We start from the raw sequence: 19,485 nt of genomic DNA on the forward strand, positions 1-19,485 counted from the left end.
TATTAAACGCAAACATCTTAAAATCCGTCGACCTGAATTTTAGCTTTTACGTGCCATCTCCCGCGCATCTCGCCGCGATGAAACATCGAAATTGAAATTACGAATATACGTTTGAGGAATAAATTACAGTGGAAGCCCACGTCGAGAGAAGCGCGCGTTCTCTCGCTTGTTCAGAGGCGACATTTTGGAAATTATGCGAAAGGGATAAGCGAGCATAATAACGGCCAATCAGCGGACGCGCCGCGCTTATACGCATAGGTGTCACGAAAAGCGAAGAGATAAGCCATGCCCGAAGATCATCCTTTACGATTTAGCACGTTCGAGTGAACCGATCTCACAACGGTGGTCGCGCGAGACAACGGAATCTATATTACGTGTATCGCTAAACATGATAATGCAACTTTTATGAGTTGTGATAATTCGCGGAAAGAAACAAGGAAGAATCAGAAATTTGTTTTGGCGACTGATCGTTTGACTTTGTCGTCACACGCCAAAAAAACTGTAAGAGTTCAAAGAATACAAAAAAAAAAAAAAAATCTAAAGAGTATAATTAGAAATCATTTGTCATATTAAATAAAACAAGAAGAGATGATTGATTATCGTAAAAAAAAACGGCGTTCTTGGAAACGCTCTAAATTACAATATCGCGACGAGTTATGATTCTGAAACATTATTTACGCAAAGCTACGCAGATAATACAAAGAGCTCGATATCTCTCTCTCTCTCTCTTGTTCTTTGTACGACGACAGTAGTTATACTCCCTTGTGTACCAATTACATCAACGTGCGTAAAACAATTTCGAGATTCTCGCTTGCTCGTATTAAATGGCACGAATTAAAACGACCTTCTCGCTCAACGTTCCTCAACCTTTTCTGATTTTAAGAAAAGCAAGCATCCGTAACGATTTTGTATGGATCTGTAAAAGTGTATTTAAGAAGATATATCTGTGTCTCTCTTTCTCTCTCTCTCTCTCTCACTAGCTAATACTTCCATTAATCATATCGATTATTCTAAAGATAATTAATCAATCGATTCCTCTCGATTCACAGCTCATCGAACCGAATAAAACGGACGAGAGAGTTAGTTTAAGATATTTGTGCTATAAAATTTCTACAATATTTCAGCTTCAAATAAGTTTCGAATTTTATATTTATGTTTTTAAAGTTGTTTACTCTCAAGAATCACTGACATATTGCAAATGTATGTTTTTATACAACATTGATTAATGCAACAACACCGACTGCTCTACTTTTCTCTATTATATAAATTTTCTTGCGCAAATTATAATCTTTCCGTGATATTGTTAATTCAAAGTTTCTCCGTACATGTATATATTACCGACAATGTGATAATATATATTATAGTCTTGTTTACTTTGTTATTGAGTAACTAACTATATATGTAATAATCGATACAATAGAGCCGAATTATCCTACGCCTACAAGTATCGGATTACGTTATTAAATTTTGCGATCCTGGTTAAAAGCCGTCTCTCTCGTCGACATTTTCAGAGACAAACTCGAAGCAGAAACTCTCGCACGCGCGCAAAACTAAGGTTGTGCGCATATAAAGCGATGACACGACAAATAAACGCGCGCGTAAAAAAAAGAAGTCGCGTAAATCCTCCGCTTCCATGTTTGAAAGCGCCAAGTCAAACGGGTGATTAGACAATATTTATACCAAGTCGTTAAAGCTCGCCGCGCCGCTTCTCGCGCGCCAAAAATGATTTTCCCGCGTGATGATGTTAAAATATTTAGTTGTTCGCCGCGTGATGCTTTTTTATTTCGACAATTTCGCAACCTACATATTCGGAACCATCGAATCGAGAATCGAAATATACATATTACGCTTCTTGCGGGAGAGACGCCCGTAATATACAACAACGCGCAAGGTTGCGAAATATTCGCTTGGTGGCGATTGAACCGATAAAAAGAGGTAGAAAAAAAAAAAAAAAAACAAAGACACAAAAGTAAAAACAAAACACGAGAATAAAAACATGAGAGCGCCACTCGACAAAGGGTCAATCCAAAGTACCACTTGTGCGTCCCGAATCGATCTCATTTTCAACGCTTCCTGATGAAATACATTGCGATATTTGTCACTTTTCCTCCCTCTTGTTTCTCTTTCTCTTGTAATAGCGGGGAACATTCAATATATATATATATACGGTGCGCTTGCTCTTCAGAAAATGTCGGAGAACGCAGTCGTTGACTATACATGCAATATGCAACAAGTATCTTTGTGTAAATCGGATACGCGATACTCTTTCGAGAGTTAGATGTGCGCAAATACTTTACACAAATCATGGTCTCTTTTAATAATAATTACGGTGTTCGCGCGTATCTTTCCAAGCGCACGCACATTCATTCGGTGGTGTGTGTGTATACGCGAGGGGGGTTGCGTATATGCGTATAAATCAACTCACCAGCTGTTTGCGAATAAAGCATTGTCGTTTTTACGGAGAAAAAAGAAACACTCCGCGAGGTCGCATGCGTCCTCGAGAGACAATCGCGTTCCTCGACCCTGCGGAAATGAGGCTAACCGAGCGGTGCGACCTCCGGGACAAAACCTCCGGGGAAGATGGCGGGGGTTGATCGCCGCACGCGAGGGTTAGGAGGGTTAGGTTAGGTCAGGTTGTACCGCTCTGGACCGGGGTCCAGAAAGAACGCACGAGATACGCATTGTTTTCAAGAGTCAAAACTCTCTAAAAGAGAACAGGATCTTACTCGTGAGAAAAAAAAACAAAGAAAAAAATCGCGGTTTCTCTTTTTCCGTTCTCGCGCGAAAATTGCGCGGAGAGACCTGTGCTATCGAACGCGAGCATCGCCGGACTCTCAGGTCGATAGCAATGGCGCCGCCGAACATGCAGGCGGAAAATCAATCTCGTGTACAACACACACGACGTGTGTTTTGACGTGCCCACTCTCCGCTTCTCCTCTCGTTGTTTTTACGAGAAGACAAGCTTCAGAGACAACGGGCGAAGTATTCGGGAGCGCAAACTTAGAGCGAAACGAGCAGTAAAATTCGATTTTTTGTGCGAACACGTCGGTCGCTTTTGCACAAAAACTTTTACAACGTTAACGAAATCTTTGCAGATAAAATTCATGGAAAACTACAGCACAGATCTCTGAACTACCGCGCGAGAATAATTGCGGCGCGCAATATTGGAGTAGGTGGAATAGAATAAAAAAAAAAAAAAGGGTGTGAAATAGTGCGAAAAAAAAGATAGAAGAGGCGCGCGAGCGACAACGACGTTACCGACGGAGACGGCCGGAAAAGACGGAGCCGCGAAACACGCACATACGCACTCAATGTGCATATATATACATATATATATATACATATATGCGTATACATATATATATGTATACATACGCACTCGCACGCGTGTTTAAGGTGAGCAAAGTCGCGCGTATTCATATTCATGCGCGGCCGAATGACAAGCACGCGGTTTCGTCGCGGAATTGTTCACATTCCGTCAAAGAGCGGCCGCGTTCCGTCGTCGGCGCTCGCGCGCGATTTTACTTTTATATTGCGGGATTGGGCTTACTTTTGATCACTCGGTCCGTCGTGGAGAGTTTCTGCGAGTTGTTGGAAGTCATGCTGTATATATCAGAATGCAAATGACGAGATTCGGACACTTTTTTTTCTCTCTCTTTCTTTCTCTCACTCTTTCGTTTTTTCTTCTCTTATTCTCTTAAGGCTCGGCAGCAGAATCGGCTCCTCGCGTTGTCCTCCGTTCGAGAGGCTCGTGTGTTCCACCGTGTCACTCCGCCCACACCGCTTCTTTTCCCGTTTTCTTCTTCTCCTCTCTATCACTGTTACGTATATTTTTTTTTTCGTTATTTCTTTTTCTCCTTTTCCTCCTCCTCCTCCACCTCCTCCTTCTCCTCTCCTCGTCCTCCTTCACTTCCTCCCTGTTTTCGCGTGTTAACCCGCGCGAGATAGCGGGGTTTACCTCCCGCGTATACGGAGGGGTTGGATAGAAGGAGAGGGCGGTATTTTCACCTCGAGAGCTCGGCGCGGTCGCCGCACACGCACACACACACACGGTACACACACGCGCGCACGGAAATACACCGCCGGGAGGGAGAAAGCGGACGTGTGGATGGCAGGGACGAGGGGGAGGGTGACGGAGAAGTGACGGAAGTTATCGCACGGAGCGGCACATCGGTGCCTAGGAATTGTTCATGGGTGTTCTTGACGGAGCCCCACCGGGTAATAAAAAGGGGTGAACGTCTGCTTTTCTTTCGGGACGATTTACGTTCTCCCTCGTCTCCTTCTCAGGGCGGTCCCCTCCTCGCACCCTGGGGTGTAGGCGCGACCGTGTGCAACTCGCACGCGAGAATATCGACGAGCGGTGCGCAGAGAGAATCCCCCGTCGGATTGACGTGAAGGCTCGTTCACTACGGAATCGCTGGACCACGCGCGAGCCGCACGAAACGTCGGCGGCGGCGACGATGGCCGATTTAAATGGCGAAAGGCGATAACTCTCAGTTGACAGAAGTATGACGAGCGAACAGACGGGTTGTAAAATATATAAATCTTCCTCGCGAGAACGCGACACCACCGAACCGCGATTACGGACAAGTAGTTCGCAAACGAGGTCGGTGACGATCGCAACAGCGCCGACGACGACGACGACAACGACAGCGACGGCGATGACGACGGCGATGAGAACGACGTGGAGACACGACGAAAACGGCGACGGCGGCGGCGGCGGCGGCAGCGGCAGCCGCGAAAACGACGTGGACCAAGACAACACCGCAGCGACACGAAGCACAGTGACACGAAACCGTGACACCGACACACACGGTCGAGACACCACCGCCGCTAAATTTTATCTACAAGATGTCTGTCTCTCTCTCTGCTTCTCCGCGGCGCGCACACTGACGGCTCCTCCGCGGACAGGAGACAGCCGCGCAGCTCTTTACGCGCAGCAATCATTCGAGACAGCTGATTGGCCGCACCGCCACCAGCTGTCGCCACTAGCTGCCGCCACCCTCGCCAGCCGTCGATACTCGAACAGTAGAGTAACGAAGGCGCCATCTTTTAGACGCGTTTAAAAACGACAATTTATCTTTTCTGCGAATACGGTTCTAATCTGTGTTAACGTTTGGAGGATTATAATTTAAATGGCTCACATATATGATTCGAATCTTTGTTAAATTTATTTAATATATATGTATATGGCTATGGTTTAAAAATTTACTGAAAATATATATAAGTAACGGAAATTATAAATTTGTTTTTAGCAGTTTAAAAGTTTTTTTAAAACTTCATGTTTCTCCTTAATTAAAAAGTTCTTTCAACTTTATAAATTTTTACCTTGCTTATAAATATTTTTTTTTAATATTTGATGACAATAAAGAACGTGACTCTCTAAGTGTGTCACTATGTAATAAACTGAAAATCCCGTATGTGACTTTTATGTAATTTATAGGAAGTGACGGACTCTGATGGTGAGTTGCGTCGTCTCTGTTCTCCTGTATCTTATCTGACTCGCGGTAAGCCAACTACTTTTATCATTAACTTAAAAACTAAACTTTAGACAAAGTTTTATAAGATAAAAAATTGTTTCAGAATTTGGTCAGGATTGTGTATTTTCACAATACACAAAATAGAAGTTAAAATAAGATAAAAAGTTTATTTTGAATCATTCTGTATAGATTTGTACTTCCTTTGATACTGTTTCAGTCATTGCAGTATCTGGAAGCGGGGGCGTGAAGGTGAGGATAAGTGCTATCACAAGGAAGTATAATTTAACATCGACAGTTACTCTTGCTCGCTTTTACTTTTTCATCCTTTTTCTCCCTACTCTTTTTCTTTATAAATTTACATAAAAATGCTGTGTTTATGGTTGGATTTGTTGTCTTGTTTGCAATCGTAATACTTGTTATTCGTAGATAATAATCAAGATAAGAAAACAGAGATTATAATGTACAATTCAATCGTGCGCAATATATCAGATAAGGGTTTATTTAAAAAATATTTACCATTATATTGTAATATAAATATATATTATTTATAAATGCAATGATATTTTATCAAATTTATATACAAAATACTTAAAAAAAGGGTAAAATATTTTAAGAAGATTTAAGATATCTCAAAATAAATCGGAAGTTTTAAATAAACACAGGTTCGCAAATGAACCGTTTTTGAGATATTTTTTTTCTTTTTTTTATTACAATTATATATTTTTATCATAATTCATGCAAAAAATAACACAGTTGGTGTTTGGCCTAGAATCCGAAAAGGCATGAAAGAGAATTATTTTGAATATCTTTTTTCTAATAAGGTAAGACAAGATATCAGCTGTGTTATTTTTTGCGTAAATTATAATAAAAATATTAAAAATACGAAAAAATAAAAATAAACATATCAAAACCAAAAAAAAAAAAAAAATTACCAATCTATGTTTATTAAGACTTTCGATTTATTTTGAGATGTACTAAATTTTTTTTAAATATTTTATTCTAGTTTTGTAAACACTGAAGTATACAAATAAGAATAAAATTAATTACACAGAGAATCTCTTTGCAAAATGTATTACATCATTCTGACTTTTGACATTTTGTCGACGCAAACGCGGTACTTCTTCAATATCATCTTGTTTAATCAAGCGGACGGTTAGATTTTTTAACATTAGTAAACCCACATTCGATCGTTCGATAAATGATTGATAGAGAAATTTCGAAGCGATTCGTCTTTGAAGCAACATTCGCTGACGGATGGATGCTCGTGTTCGTTAAGTGACACGACATGTTGTTATCAAAAGTTCTTTCATTTCTTTCTCTCTGAGCTGTGTACAAGCCAAACTGGCGTAAACAGCCGACAAAGTCGGTGTTTGCGCCGTCTCTCGTGCCTGCTAACGAGATATTTAGTCCAGTCTGTCATCTGGTCGGGGCGTGCGTTTTCACTAAAATGAACGGAATCGTACATTACGCTCTAGTAGCCTTCTGGGGAAAGTCCGGTTCCAGAATTATCGCAGATTATCCTGCGGATAAGGATTATCGCGCCATTGCTCTTGGTATTATTAACAGTCTGAAGACAATCGAAGATGACAGAATCAGCGTCAGTCAGGGCAAGTAAGATCTTGTATTCGCATACACTCACATATGGCTTGTATATGTAAATGTATATATTAATATATGTATATATATATATTAATATACATATTATAATATAAATAATATATTTTATTATAATATATCATAATGTGTATATATATTTAATGTACCTAACCATAATTCAAAATAACTATAAACCATATGTACATTTTGCGTACGAATTTGAGAATTACGCGTTATTGTAAAAACGTGATAATATGTGACCAAATGAATCTAAATTTATATTCAACAAAAATACCTAGATTCAGCAAATCGTAGTTGTTTTTCATTTAAAGTGTTGATTTATATGGAAAATATAAGATACATTATATATGAACAAGTCACAAGCAAGTTCTTGTTATGACACTCGCTAAAGTCGTTAAAGGAGTGTAATAGGTCGTGGATTAACGCGCGATAAGATTATATATATATGTATATGTGTATACAGAGTGTCTGAAAAATTTTGACCAAGCTAAAAGTTTGAAGAGAGATTTGATTAATCTGAATGAAAAAATTACGTACTATTTTGCAAAATTTGCAGTAGTTTTATTAAATTTTATTAATGAATACATGTGTTACACTTGTAACTAATGAGCGCGATGATGATCCGGACTTTGTAGGCGTGTATGATTTTTAGTTGTCAATATCAGCTGATCGCAAGAAGCTACGTCATGCGCAGCTTGCTTTGCCACTTGTTTTTAGGAGATATTGCACGAAATAAACCATTTTTCTTTACAATTGAAAATCATCACACGTCTACGAAGTTTTTGCTTCTCACGCGTTTATTGGTTTCTTTGACATTTGTTACTTAAATAATTACTCAATAAATATTGCAATTTTGCAAAAAATGACAAATGACTTTTCTGTTTAGATTGACTCGATCTACCTTCATACTTTGGCTTGATCAAAGTTTTTCGGACATCCTATATATACAGGATAAGGCAATAACTTCGTCCATATGGAATATCTCTGCTACTTTTAAAGATATAAAAATATTGTAAGTACCTTAATAATTACATTAAAGTTGTATGGTCATAATATGTTAGTAATGATCAAAGAGAAGATTATAATATGTTAATAATAATCTTTCTGTTAGTGGAGTAGCATGTCATCGAAAAAAGATGGGGGTGATCTTGAAATCTTCGAAGTGTCTTCACTCACATAAACACTATTATACTAGCATATTATGACTCTCTTGATACCAGACCAACTTTAACGTAATTATTAACATAATATTTCTAAAAATAGCAAAAATATTTGAAGACAAAGTTATTGCCTCATCTTGTAGATGTTTTATCAAGCTATTATATATATAGTGTGTGTTATTATAACCACTATGTCAATGTTAAGGTTCAAGATTTTCTTAGGTATACGGTGCACGTGTTGCTCGGAGAACTTCATTATGCGTGTCTGACATCGAGATCGGATTGTCCGTCGTCAGCGATTTGGCTAGAATCATGCTCTCAGATATTTTTGCAAAGATTGCGGAGCGTTTACAGGGAAGTGCCAATACTAGCGGATCTATCGAGAGATTTGACCCACTTTGCAGCGGCTGATCTTTCAAAACCGTTGAAAAAGTTGATAGTAAGTTGATAGTACGATTTGAATTAGTAGCGTATGGGAAAGAATAATGTGCAAAACACTCATCTTGGTAATATACACGGGGGACGTCTGAACAATTTTTACACATTCAAAATGTGAAGATAAATTGGGACAATCTAAAGAGAGAAAGGTCATTATTTTGTAAAATTCACCATAATTTTTGAGTTAATGAGCAACGTGTAACGCAATTTCTCTGCAATAAGCAGATTTTCACGGCGATACAACTGAAAATTATACGCAGAGTGCGAATCTTCGCTCTTCTTGCGCTTATTGAGTCACATTTATTACTTAAACTCTTTGCACTATAACAACGTGTGAGAGACGTGATGTTTTCTAGACTCAAAATGAGAACCACGTATCAGACTCGTGATTTTAAGGTCTAGAGATAAGAAATAGGAAAAAACCGAGTGAAACGCCAACGCGCGAGCAACTTTCTCGACAGTGGCACATATCGTCGCCACTTAAATCGTAATGCAAAAGGATTGTCTGCTCAAAAAATAAATATTGCAAATTTTTGCAAACCGGCAAATGACTCTTTTGTTCAGATTGATCCAATCTATCTTTACACTTCGGTTATGTCAAAATTTTTCAGACGCTCTGGATATACTCTGGGATATTTGTAAAACTACGTAGCATTATGTACGCGTACGTGTTATAAAACATAATTGATATTATTTCAGAAAGAATATAATCAAGATATCGATCGCCAAAATGTCAATCCTAGAAGTTTGATACCGAAGCTGGAAGAAGAATTGGGTGAAGTGCGTCGTATATTGATGGACGCGGTTCAGAAGCTGATTGATAGAGGCGAGAAAATGGACGAACTTGTACGAAAAACGCAGAGTCTCGAAATTTCGGTAACTAGAGTTACACACTTTTTTTTTTTTTTTTTGTATTAAATAGCGACGAACTAATATACACACCACATATATGAAGTGTCGAACACGCGAAATGGTCAATCAATCGAATTATAACAATGTATAAAAATCAAAATTAACTTTACTGTTAATATGTTATTAGTAATTAATGTTTCGCATTAACGCTAACAATTCACGCAAATTCTTGTTGATATTATAAGCGGATCTTGTTGATGTTATAACTCGTTTAAACACGACTATGTGTTTGCAGCGTCCATATGTATTGTATATGAAAGAGAGTTGTGCGCTAAATAATCATGACAAAAAATAACGAAGGCATACACGGTTTTATTTATAGACAATTATAAAGAATCGCTGAGAATTAATTGCTGTAATCTTGCGTGCCGATTACAAGGGGTCACGACTTAATGGCCTCGAGAAGGCTATGGCAATCACCATTCAATGAGCGTGACATATATTACAGCGAAAATATTTATCTTGCAGTCAAAGGACTTCCATGTGGTATCGAGAGTTCCGCGAAAAAAGAAGAGTGTCCTAGTGGCGACCGGAACAGCGATCTTGATGATAGTATCGACTTCACTTCTAGGAGTTTTGATGTACATAGGTATTTTATAACTTGTTGGTTTTATAACTTTTTTCTGTTTTATGTATCTTTGGCGAAAATATTGTGACATTTGTGTATGTGTGTATGTGCGTGTGTGTGTATATATTATATATGTATGAGAAACAAGTTTAGTATACTCTAAAATGTATGTACAATAAAAGTTTTATTATAAATATTTTTAAATAAAATAATAATATTTTTAAACTAAATTACAACTTTCTTTGAGAGAACCGTCAAGTTATTGTTCACTTACTGCCTACAGAAATAAGTTTTTCTATTATCAAAGTTTCTTTCAAATGGACGTTAATCACGTGACGTTAATTATGCTAACATTCACATCGATTATAAATGTTTAGTATTTATTAATCACGCCCATAATTTCATTTTCGCAGTTTATTTATTCATTAAACATCACCGTTCAAACAATTAGGATAAATAAAAGATAACGTCAACGTTTGCGAGTTAATTCTGTTAAACAAAATGTGATAAAATCCAAACATGATTTGGCCGAGTTGTCATCGAGACATCAACAGTTTAATGCGGTTCGCAAAATTCAGATTAGTCATTATGAAAATGTATTAACGAAAGTATCACGGCAAATAGACAGTAAAAAGTACACATTTGAAGTTTTTTTATCCGCAATTATCTTCGCAAGCTCCATGAGAACGCGAGACGGTTCTTCAACGTTATTGGCGTGGTTATCGCGCCAGGATATTCGTTAGACAATATTTGGTCGTATGCGTTGAGCAAGTACGGAAGAGTTATTATTATGACACGATGGCAACCAGGATTCAAGCTGCGCTTGGAGAGGCTACTGGACGAGAAAAACAAAGATAAATTTCGTTGAATTAAAAACGATGTTGTTGAAAAACATTTACACGAAGAACGAAGAAACTTTGGGAAACATGAAGAAGTACGTTCGCATATAATGTACGTATGTGCAATACGTTATTCGCAATGTTTAATCTTTGCCGCGTTTTATAGATTCAGACAGAAAAAATTAGAATATATGGAAAGTGTAACTGAACAAGAAGCGAAGATGCTTTGGATTTTATTCATCTTGTTTTTTATTTGCATCTTCTCTCTTCTATAGTCTTAAATAAATCTATCATCTATCTACTTCACAATTTAATGTACGAACGTTACGTAAATGTTGTTTTTTTGATATGAAGCTGCATCATTTGTTGAGAACGGGTGTTCCGGGTGTTATTACGAGAATCGACAAAACTTGCTTCACACACACACACATCGAAGAAATGTTGAAATGTTTTGATGAACGGAATCCTCTTGCAAAAAGTGTCAAATTGATCGCAAACCCTCTTTGATGTTTCGCGGCACGTACTTCGAGAAATGCGAGAAAGAGATTCGAGAGTTCGAGATAAGTTTGCAAGAGAGAGGAAAAAGTACCTATTTCTAGAAGCAAAATTGATTTATACATATTTAATCGCAATTACGTGTTACTATGATTTTTAATTAAATAATTATACCGCCTCACTTTTGTAAATAAAGCATATTCCTTTGTCTTGAAAATGACGCAAAATGATTTTTTTTCTATCTAGGTCAACCTTACGAAGAAAAAAATGGAAATGTGAAAAATGAACGTTTGCAGCGTTTGGACTACTCTGCGAAAGTGCAAATGTTTCGGAAGGTGCATGCGCGAAAATTTCGCGCGCGTATCAATGAGCGAATTATTTAAAAAGTTATTAATAAAATAGATTGTGTTAACTGAATCAGCTTCGCTTGATTCACAAACTTGTCCATTAAAAGTTTTCTTCCTTAGGGTTATTGAATAAATCACCAATAGTTACGTTGAACGTATTCAACTTTATTTGCTCACGTTAGGTATTATGAAAATAACATATAATTATAAGATTTCTAGAAAAGAATAACAGAAACGTGTCATACTTTTAGTTAATTACGTGCGGTATTTAGCGTATATTTACAGATCGCTTTTTTTTTTTCAACCAACATTATGTCGACGGATACTGGCGGCACATTGCTACCAATTATACGCAAATGGCTGCTTTTGTGACGACTAATGTTTGTCGATATAGATCTGTTTTCAACATATAGTATATATATTATAAGTCGGAATCTTCGGGTCTAGTACAGACTTTAGGAACAAACAGCAGTTCCGACTTGGTCACGGATTTGTGAGAAAGATCCGGATGTGCTCCCTTGTCGATACTACTCTTCAACTCTAAATTTTTGTTTGACATCGGTCCGCAATGATAATTAAATACTTTCTCCTCTATTATCTTGGCCTTAGTGCCGGGTAGACACTGCGGAACGGGCACGGTAGAAAAGCATATTTGCGTTGCGTTGTACTCGTACCATGTGCGATGTTCAACAAGATCTAATCGGTTTCGATTTAGCGATGTGATACCGCGGCTCCAATTTTTATTCTCTCTTGGAACGCGTCCTGCTTCCATGTCGCTGATAATGTTGCTTCGACGAGTCTGGCGTTGATCGCACGCTGCCAGAGACATTTCAGCTTTCTTTTTATTAAACAAGGCGGGTCCTTGACAGTCTTGGCTGAGAAGAGCGAACGAAGCGACAAATTCCGGTGCGTTCAGTTGGCAGTTTTGTCTTTCTAAATCATTGGCTAATACTCGGTCATTATTGCCGCAGATACCGGTCATTCGATTGAGTAATGCGTTGGATACCTGAAATTTGTTTTATTTCACATATTTTACGCTTTTCACATTAATCTGACAATTTATTAGAATGCTTCGTTGTTGTTTTTACTCACTCGAACTTCAACAGTATTTCCAGTATACGTCAATTCCAATTTATTGTCTTCTGTAACTAATTTCAAAGAAGTAGTTGTACTCCATATACGTAGATGATATCCTACATAACCGCTTGTTCTAGATGTTGAGAGGATCGGGTTTGTACCCAACGATAATAATAATGAGCCACTCTCGTTGCGAAAAGTAAATCTTGCTCCGCTACCACGCCCCAGTACGGTAACAAGTATACCATCGGTATAATTGTCCTTAACTAGGACTACCGGAATTGTTTCAGCAGATTGATCCTCCGTGCTCGCCATTATGTGCCAACATTGTCCCATAAGCGGGCGATAGGACAAATTGTCGAAAGTTACAATTTCCTTCCTGCTTAAACGGCAGGTTGCTGCAAAATAAAACAAAAAATTATATTGTTACAAGAGAGAATTATAATTGTGTATAACATAAAAGTGTAATAACTTATATTATAATGTATATACGTTTATTTCTATTATTATACACAGAAATGTGACATGCTTTAAGAATTTATTATATGTATATATAGAAATAAACATATATATAATAATTTGTATAATATATATGTATATATAACTTACATTGTTCTTGTGCAATCAAACGTGGCAGTGTTTGTTCGTATTGTTTTGGCATAGAGAAAGCAATATTTGTTTTTGGAGTATGTAAAGTGAGATCCATACGTTCTGCATTCAATGGCGTTTTAACTTCTATATCTACAATATTTTCATCAACATTTTTTGGACTAACTATATTAAATGAACTTATATATTGGGAAAGAACGGTCCGATCCATAACGTTTCGGATAACTTTTGTTTCGTTTAGCCGCCGTGAAAACTCATCGTTAAACTTCAATGATAACTTGAGGATATCCTTTTTATTGACGAGTGCCAGGGCCTTTCTGCACAACCGTAAGCCTTTATTGCCTCTCAGTGCCTGTAAACACTGTCGGACTATATTCGAGTTTTGTATTAGTCTTCTCAAATTGTCACTTTGGCTGAGAACTCCTCTCGATTTCAGTTCCATATCTTTGCTCTGGTTTTTGAATCCCACGTTAACAATAAATTTATCGTGCAAATTGTCGAATTGTACTGCTTGTTCCAAGTTTTCTAACGTGACAGGTTTCAATCTTGCCAATCCACTGAAATTACCTTCCAGTTTGACATTCTCATTTTCTGTTTGAGAATTAAAATAGGCAAGGATTCGAGCATCACTGTCTACTTTGCTGTTTGCTAACGCGACAGTAAGGACGTAATTAGTTACCGATTGGTCTTTGTGAACAGGTGTAAGCACACTCAAGTCCAATACTCTAGAAGTAGCAGACTTAATACCCCTTTTAACTTGTGCCAGGAACTGCTGCCTTCTTTTTCTACTATTTAATTTTTTGTCAACGTTTTCGAATTCGATTTCTATTTCGTCCGTATCTTCTTCACTTACATCTTCTTTTGTTACATTTCCTGGTGTTACATCTTCTTGTGTTCCATTACTGTCTTCCTCGTCACTGTTTCGTTTAACATAAACAATTTCAATCAAAATTTTTTGCTCCGAGCTCAAGGACGTTTGCAAGGCAATATTGTAGCGGTCGAAGGAAGGCTTAACCATATTGGTAAGCAAATTCTTAATATTTCTACACGATGCTGCATCTCTTTCCGTAACCAAACTGAATGCGCCTAAATGAATTGCATCTTTTTTTAATTCGCTCGAAAGTTGCATTAAATGCGTGTTCTCGCAAAGAAGAACAGGTTTATAATCGAGAATGTTATATATCGACGTAAAAGGCGTATTAGAAAGCACCAATAACTTGTTATTAGTGTTCATTTGCTGCGATGGGCGTAGTCTTACGCTCACGCGTGTTTCGTCTTTTTCTTGTTTTCTGTCAACGTCGAGTGCGAGTGGTGCAACTAAGCTTACACTGTTATCAATTCCGCAAACGTATTTCTTCTGATCGAAAGGTGTTACAAAGCCAACCTTATACTGTATTTTCGAAGAATATAACAAGTTGATTTTGACGCGTTCTTCAATCACGTCTGAATCACGTCTTACCCCTAAAGCGTTAATTACTGAAGTTGTTGGCCTTTCTATTGTAAATATAAACGGAAAACCGGTCTCAACCGGTAAGCTCAATAGTTCGTCATAGACATCCATACGGATACGATTGTACGGTTTGTTCTCCAGGAAGGTCTCTCTCAACTCTGTAACGTGACAATAAAAATGATTTATTTTAGTGCTTTGTTCTTTTTTGTTTTAGAAAACAAAGTTCTTTTTTATAGATGATATTAAAATATATTTAGAATACTTACTTTTCAGATCAGCATCAAGTCTGGAATCGTTGAAAGAATAGAACAACGATCCAAACATATCTTCCATGTACATAAATCCTTCTAAACGTTTCTCGTCTTTCATCTTTATCTTAAGCTCATGCATTATTTGCTCAAAATCTTGCGACATTGTTTGTCTGTCCATCATTAGTGTTTTCTGTTTTCCGCCTGACATGATTCGTTCCATAAGTTGTCTCATGTCCGACACATCGTAAGCAAATAAGATCGTTTGCATATTTGAACGTAGATTGTAAGGTTCCATGCGAAGATATGCGCTTGAAGGTACGATAGTGTTACCGTTACCTAAGATAGGATTTACGTCTCTTCCAACGAAAAGAGAAGAAACTCTTTCTATTAGAGACGTCCACATTTTTGTGGGTGTTACAGGAATCATATATCTGAGAGCTGTGCGTGCTTTACTCTCAAGACTTTGTTTTCTAGATAATGGTTGTCTATTAGCGACGTTAACAAGACAAGACTTAACGCAAGAGCTTACTTCTCTATTACTATCCATATTGGCGACTTTAACCATGTGCGTCAAGCGGATCATAGATGGATCGGACATAACATAGAAATTAGCTGCAATGCAGCGTACCTCGGGATCTTCTTGTCGATTCAGGTAGAGCTTGAGAGCAACAGTTCTAGATTTCGATGGATTGTATTTGATCACTTCACCCAATACCATAACCATCAATTTACGCAGTTGCTTCGAAACATTTATTTCTAAACCTTTGTCTTCTCTCGAGAAAAGATCGGTATTTCTCGAAGTATCTTTTTCGGAGCTGATCCTTTCTTCTGAGGAATCGCCGGAGAATTTTTTCACACGCATCAATGAGTCTTCTACATATGTGCCTTCCAGATATGGTTCCAAAACTGAGAGTATCATCGGATCAGCGGTATTACCCAAACCTAAGACGAGCGCGTACGCTTGCGAAACGTCGTTATTCTTGAGGGCTTGCAGCAACAATCGGTCCATAACGGAAATATATCGTGAAAGCAGTTTCTTTACGTCTGAATCACTTACGTATATATTACTAGAACGTTTGATAGTTGCTTTTCGTAATAATTTACCGCATACTAATGGCGCGAATTCCCTCAATACATTATTTGAGTTGTTCATCATTTTCTATATAAAAATCAAATCGCACAAATGTTACAATCAATCTTTCAAATAAATTACAATTTATAATCATGAGAGAAATATATGTAGTGACAAATAAAACACTAGAATTCTTCTTCTTTTTTCTTCGTCATTATGTATTGTACATAAAAATGATTATACTTACGCAAACGTTCTCAATAATTTTGTTTGTGACAAAACGCACAGCTTTATCCAGGTCTCTGATCACTATTTCCAATTCCGAGTCCTGCAGTTGTTTTTTCTCTATGGCCTGCATAATGAGAAGAAGAGCAGGTTCGGTTCCAACTTGCGAAAGAGCGTTGTAGAAGACGTTCATGGCGGTTAATTGTGGAGTGACGCCTCTCATGTTATCTTCTTGCAAGTGTTGTTTTAACCTGTTTAACGACTCGACTCCTAAAGTTCTCATCAGCTTTACTACGTGCAAGAATTTTGGCGGCGTAGAGGGTAAGTCCTTATCACTAGATCTGAAATCATCGATCAGGTCTTTTATTATTTCACGAACTTTATTAATTCTCTGCTCGTCTGTAAGTTGTCTTGCTGCGCAGCCTACGTCGAATAGTAGCGAACTTCTTGGGACTTTGTCCATTGACAATTGTATGTCGGAAGAAGACCTGTCTCGATCAGAACGATTAAGCTCCTCAGAAGAAGAAGAAGATGATGATGATGATTTGTCGAATCCACGTAAGACGTACTTCAAATTTTTCAATTTTTTTGAAGAAGATTCCATTAATTTTTGTTGACGTTCCTCCAACGCACCTAACGAATCCATCGAGCATTCGAACGAATACATTAGATCGTTGACTGGCGTCATAAGCTTAGAACTTATTTCCACAGGTCGGCGAATCTCACGTTTCGTTCGTAAAGTTAAATTCGACCTGGTCAAAACCATTCCGAGCCCAGAATTTCTGTCAAGAGAGACGTATATGTTGCTCGTCATCAAGGAAGATTGAATGGTGAACTTCTTCAAACTGCCTGATACAATATTGCGGCTTGTAGACAGTCTCTGTAATAATCACACGATCGCGCTGTTAATTCACCTCGTTGCTCGCAACGGTCTCATTAAAAATATAATTGATACGGAATCCAAATTTATATTTTCAAAATGTGACAGTTTCGTTTTCGAACTTGCTTTTTCATATATATATTTTTTTTTTACAACTATGTAGCACAAACCCTATCTCACTTAGAATAGATAATATATTATCGTAAAAACTTAACTTACCGAAACAACTTTGGCATTCCTGTCCATATTTAAGGATTCAACCTTCAGGTCTCTGCAAACTTGGTAGTTCTTCGTTTTCTTGATATCAATGAGCATTTCATTATTTTTAACAAGTTTTTGATTGGGTACTAATTCTTGATTGAGCTGATCTTCTTCGGACAGAGGCGCAATATCGTACAGAACTTCACAATTGCCGCCAATTGATTGTTCGAAAACTGTATACAGACCGAAAGGCGATCTGGAAGTGGGTATCTGAACGCCTCGTGCCGGTATCGCATTTTCACCCATCGTATCAAGCTGTAGCTGACTCGCAATACTCTTTAGAAGATTCACTTCCCAAATGGGCGTTTGGGGATCAAGTAGCAGTTGTCGGATCATTCCGTGCTTCAGGCGAATCGTAAAATTCTCTCCACGCAAAGGAAGAGTCTGATAATCCAACTTGTTGTCCGAGATAGATTCTATGCCTTCCGGCAGTACTTTATGCACCTGAGCATATTGCGCGTTGGCAAGATTTCCTACCAATGTATCTGAAGATGTTACTTGAAGAGTAAGTATAGCACTTATTACAATTCCAGACGACTGATTTTGTATTTTATCCTCCTGGCCCAAGACCGAAAATGTATGGGTTCGCAGAACATATTTGTACTCCTGTCCTAGTTCCCAAGCAGGTTCCGAATTGATACTTGTAACCGCTCCAACTGTCAAAAAAATTATATTGTATACTGATTTAGTTTGCTCTTTAGCTGAGCTGGACGAACGTATTTTTTTTAGCCAAAAGGAGCTTAAATGAAATATACAGAAATATCGTGTCGTACACAAAAATTTTTAGTAATTGTATGAAACTTTTATTTTAAAAATAATTCAAAAATATTTAAGTCACATAATAAACAATTTTTATAAATGAGATTACATATGAACAAGTCAAATAAAAAAACAAATTTTGTTAAATTATAGAACAATATTATAGAAGAATAATGTTCTCTTTCTTGTTCTTGTTACATAACGTTGTCGAAAATATGAACATTACTTTGAAGTTTTTTTCAATAAAAACTTTTCATATCAAAATTGATGCTTGTATTTGAAAAAAATTAAATTATAATATGTTCGATATAAAAAGTCTATATTTACCGAGCAGTAAGAGACCCAGCAAACCCCACATGATGGTATGTGGTTTACCAGTGCGCCAAATGCAAAATGACAATTTCTTCACGTTGAATCAATTTATATTCACCACCAGCTTGACCTGTCGATGGCCATTTAGCTTCCGAATGAACTTGAAACTGTATCAGTTATACACGCGTGACAAATTTTTTTAGCTTTGCATACGATAGAGAGAGATTATAAAAGTGTCATCCGCAACATAGTTAAGAAAGTAAAAGTAAAACGGGGTCGTGGCATCGAACTTCCGGACAGAACTTTGACTTCGTTTGCGCATGTTATTTGCTTCGCTATTTAATCGAAATACGCGAGCAGATTGCTATTTTTATTTATTTATTTTTTTTTTTGATAAATTGTTTTGATAAAAATAGATTTCAAAGCACAAAAATGTCCGAAAAGTGAAATAAACGTTATTAGAAAGTTCAGGACACACTAGGTTTTGTTTCTATTATAAACCAAGAAACACACATAGTTTTTGATATATATATTTATTTATTTATATTTATTTATTTATTTAGTAGATATAATGTTTATATAATAAATTTTAGATTTACAAAAATAATATATTTATATACTAATAAGCTCTGTTTTCTGTTGGATTCTTTTTGCAAAAGAATCTAACGCAAATATCCTTGTTTCTCATTTTTGAGATGTTTGAGTAACTCTTGAGTGACTCTTGCGCGCATAA

General features: G+C 37.3%; 2 protein-coding genes across 3 annotated transcripts; one reads left to right on the forward strand and one right to left on the reverse strand.

The window, feature by feature from the left end:
• Nucleotides 1–6,668: 6,668 nt before the first annotated feature.
• LOC109859882 lies at nucleotides 6,669–10,339 on the forward strand. 2 transcript variants are annotated; one of them, XM_020438574.1, is made up of 5 exons: nucleotides 6,669–7,091; nucleotides 7,984–8,109; nucleotides 8,480–8,696; nucleotides 9,395–9,571; nucleotides 10,076–10,339. In XM_020438574.1, the coding sequence occupies exons 1-5, from the start codon at nucleotides 6,928–6,930 to the stop codon at nucleotides 10,205–10,207; spliced, it is 816 nt and encodes a 271-aa protein (XP_020294163.1). In that variant the 5' UTR covers nucleotides 6,669–6,927; the 3' UTR covers nucleotides 10,208–10,339. The 2 variants fall into 2 exon arrangements, with proteins under 2 accessions (XP_020294163.1, XP_020294164.1); XM_020438575.1 differs by lacking the exon at nucleotides 7,984–8,109 and having other exon boundaries at nucleotides 6,680–7,091.
• Nucleotides 10,340–12,000: 1,661 nt separating this feature from the next.
• LOC109859878 (vitellogenin-like) lies at nucleotides 12,001–18,874 on the reverse strand. Its single transcript, XM_020438562.1, has 7 exons — nucleotides 18,768–18,874; nucleotides 17,640–18,337; nucleotides 16,563–17,420; nucleotides 15,259–16,402; nucleotides 13,543–15,150; nucleotides 12,949–13,331; nucleotides 12,001–12,862 (listed from the first exon to the last, which is right to left on the reverse strand). Exons 1-7 carry the CDS (start codon nucleotides 18,796–18,798, stop codon nucleotides 12,278–12,280), a joined length of 5,307 nt encoding a protein of 1,768 aa, XP_020294151.1. The 5' UTR covers nucleotides 18,799–18,874; the 3' UTR covers nucleotides 12,001–12,277.
• Between the last annotated feature and the right edge of the window lie 611 nt (nucleotides 18,875–19,485).

The sequence above is a fragment of the Pseudomyrmex gracilis genome, unplaced genomic scaffold, assembly GCF_002006095.1.
Source record: "Pseudomyrmex gracilis isolate BER0280 unplaced genomic scaffold, ASM200609v1 scaffold_298, whole genome shotgun sequence".
NCBI classification, from domain to species: Eukaryota; Metazoa; Arthropoda; class Insecta; order Hymenoptera; family Formicidae; genus Pseudomyrmex; species Pseudomyrmex gracilis.

Coding starts and splice junctions, on each gene's coding strand:
- LOC109859878 (XM_020438562.1), bottom strand. CDS start 18,798: ATGTGGGGTTTGCTGGGTCTCTTACTGCTCG. Junction 15,151..15,258: donor ACTTGATGCTGATCTGAAAA/GTAAGTATTCTA, acceptor GTCACGTTACAG/AGTTGAGAGAGACCTTCCTG. Junction 13,332..13,542: donor TTTGATTGCACAAGAACAAT/GTAAGTTATATA, acceptor TTTATTTTGCAG/CAACCTGCCGTTTAAGCAGG.
- LOC109859882 (XM_020438574.1), top strand. CDS start 6,928: ATGAACGGAATCGTACATTACGCTCTAGTAGCCTTCTGGGGAAAGTCC. Junction 7,092..7,983: donor ATCAGCGTCAGTCAGGGCAA/GTAAGATCTTGT, acceptor TTTTCTGTTTAG/ATTGACTCGATCTACCTTCA. Junction 8,110..8,479: donor TTTAAAGATATAAAAATATT/GTAAGTACCTTA, acceptor AGATTTTCTTAG/GTATACGGTGCACGTGTTGC.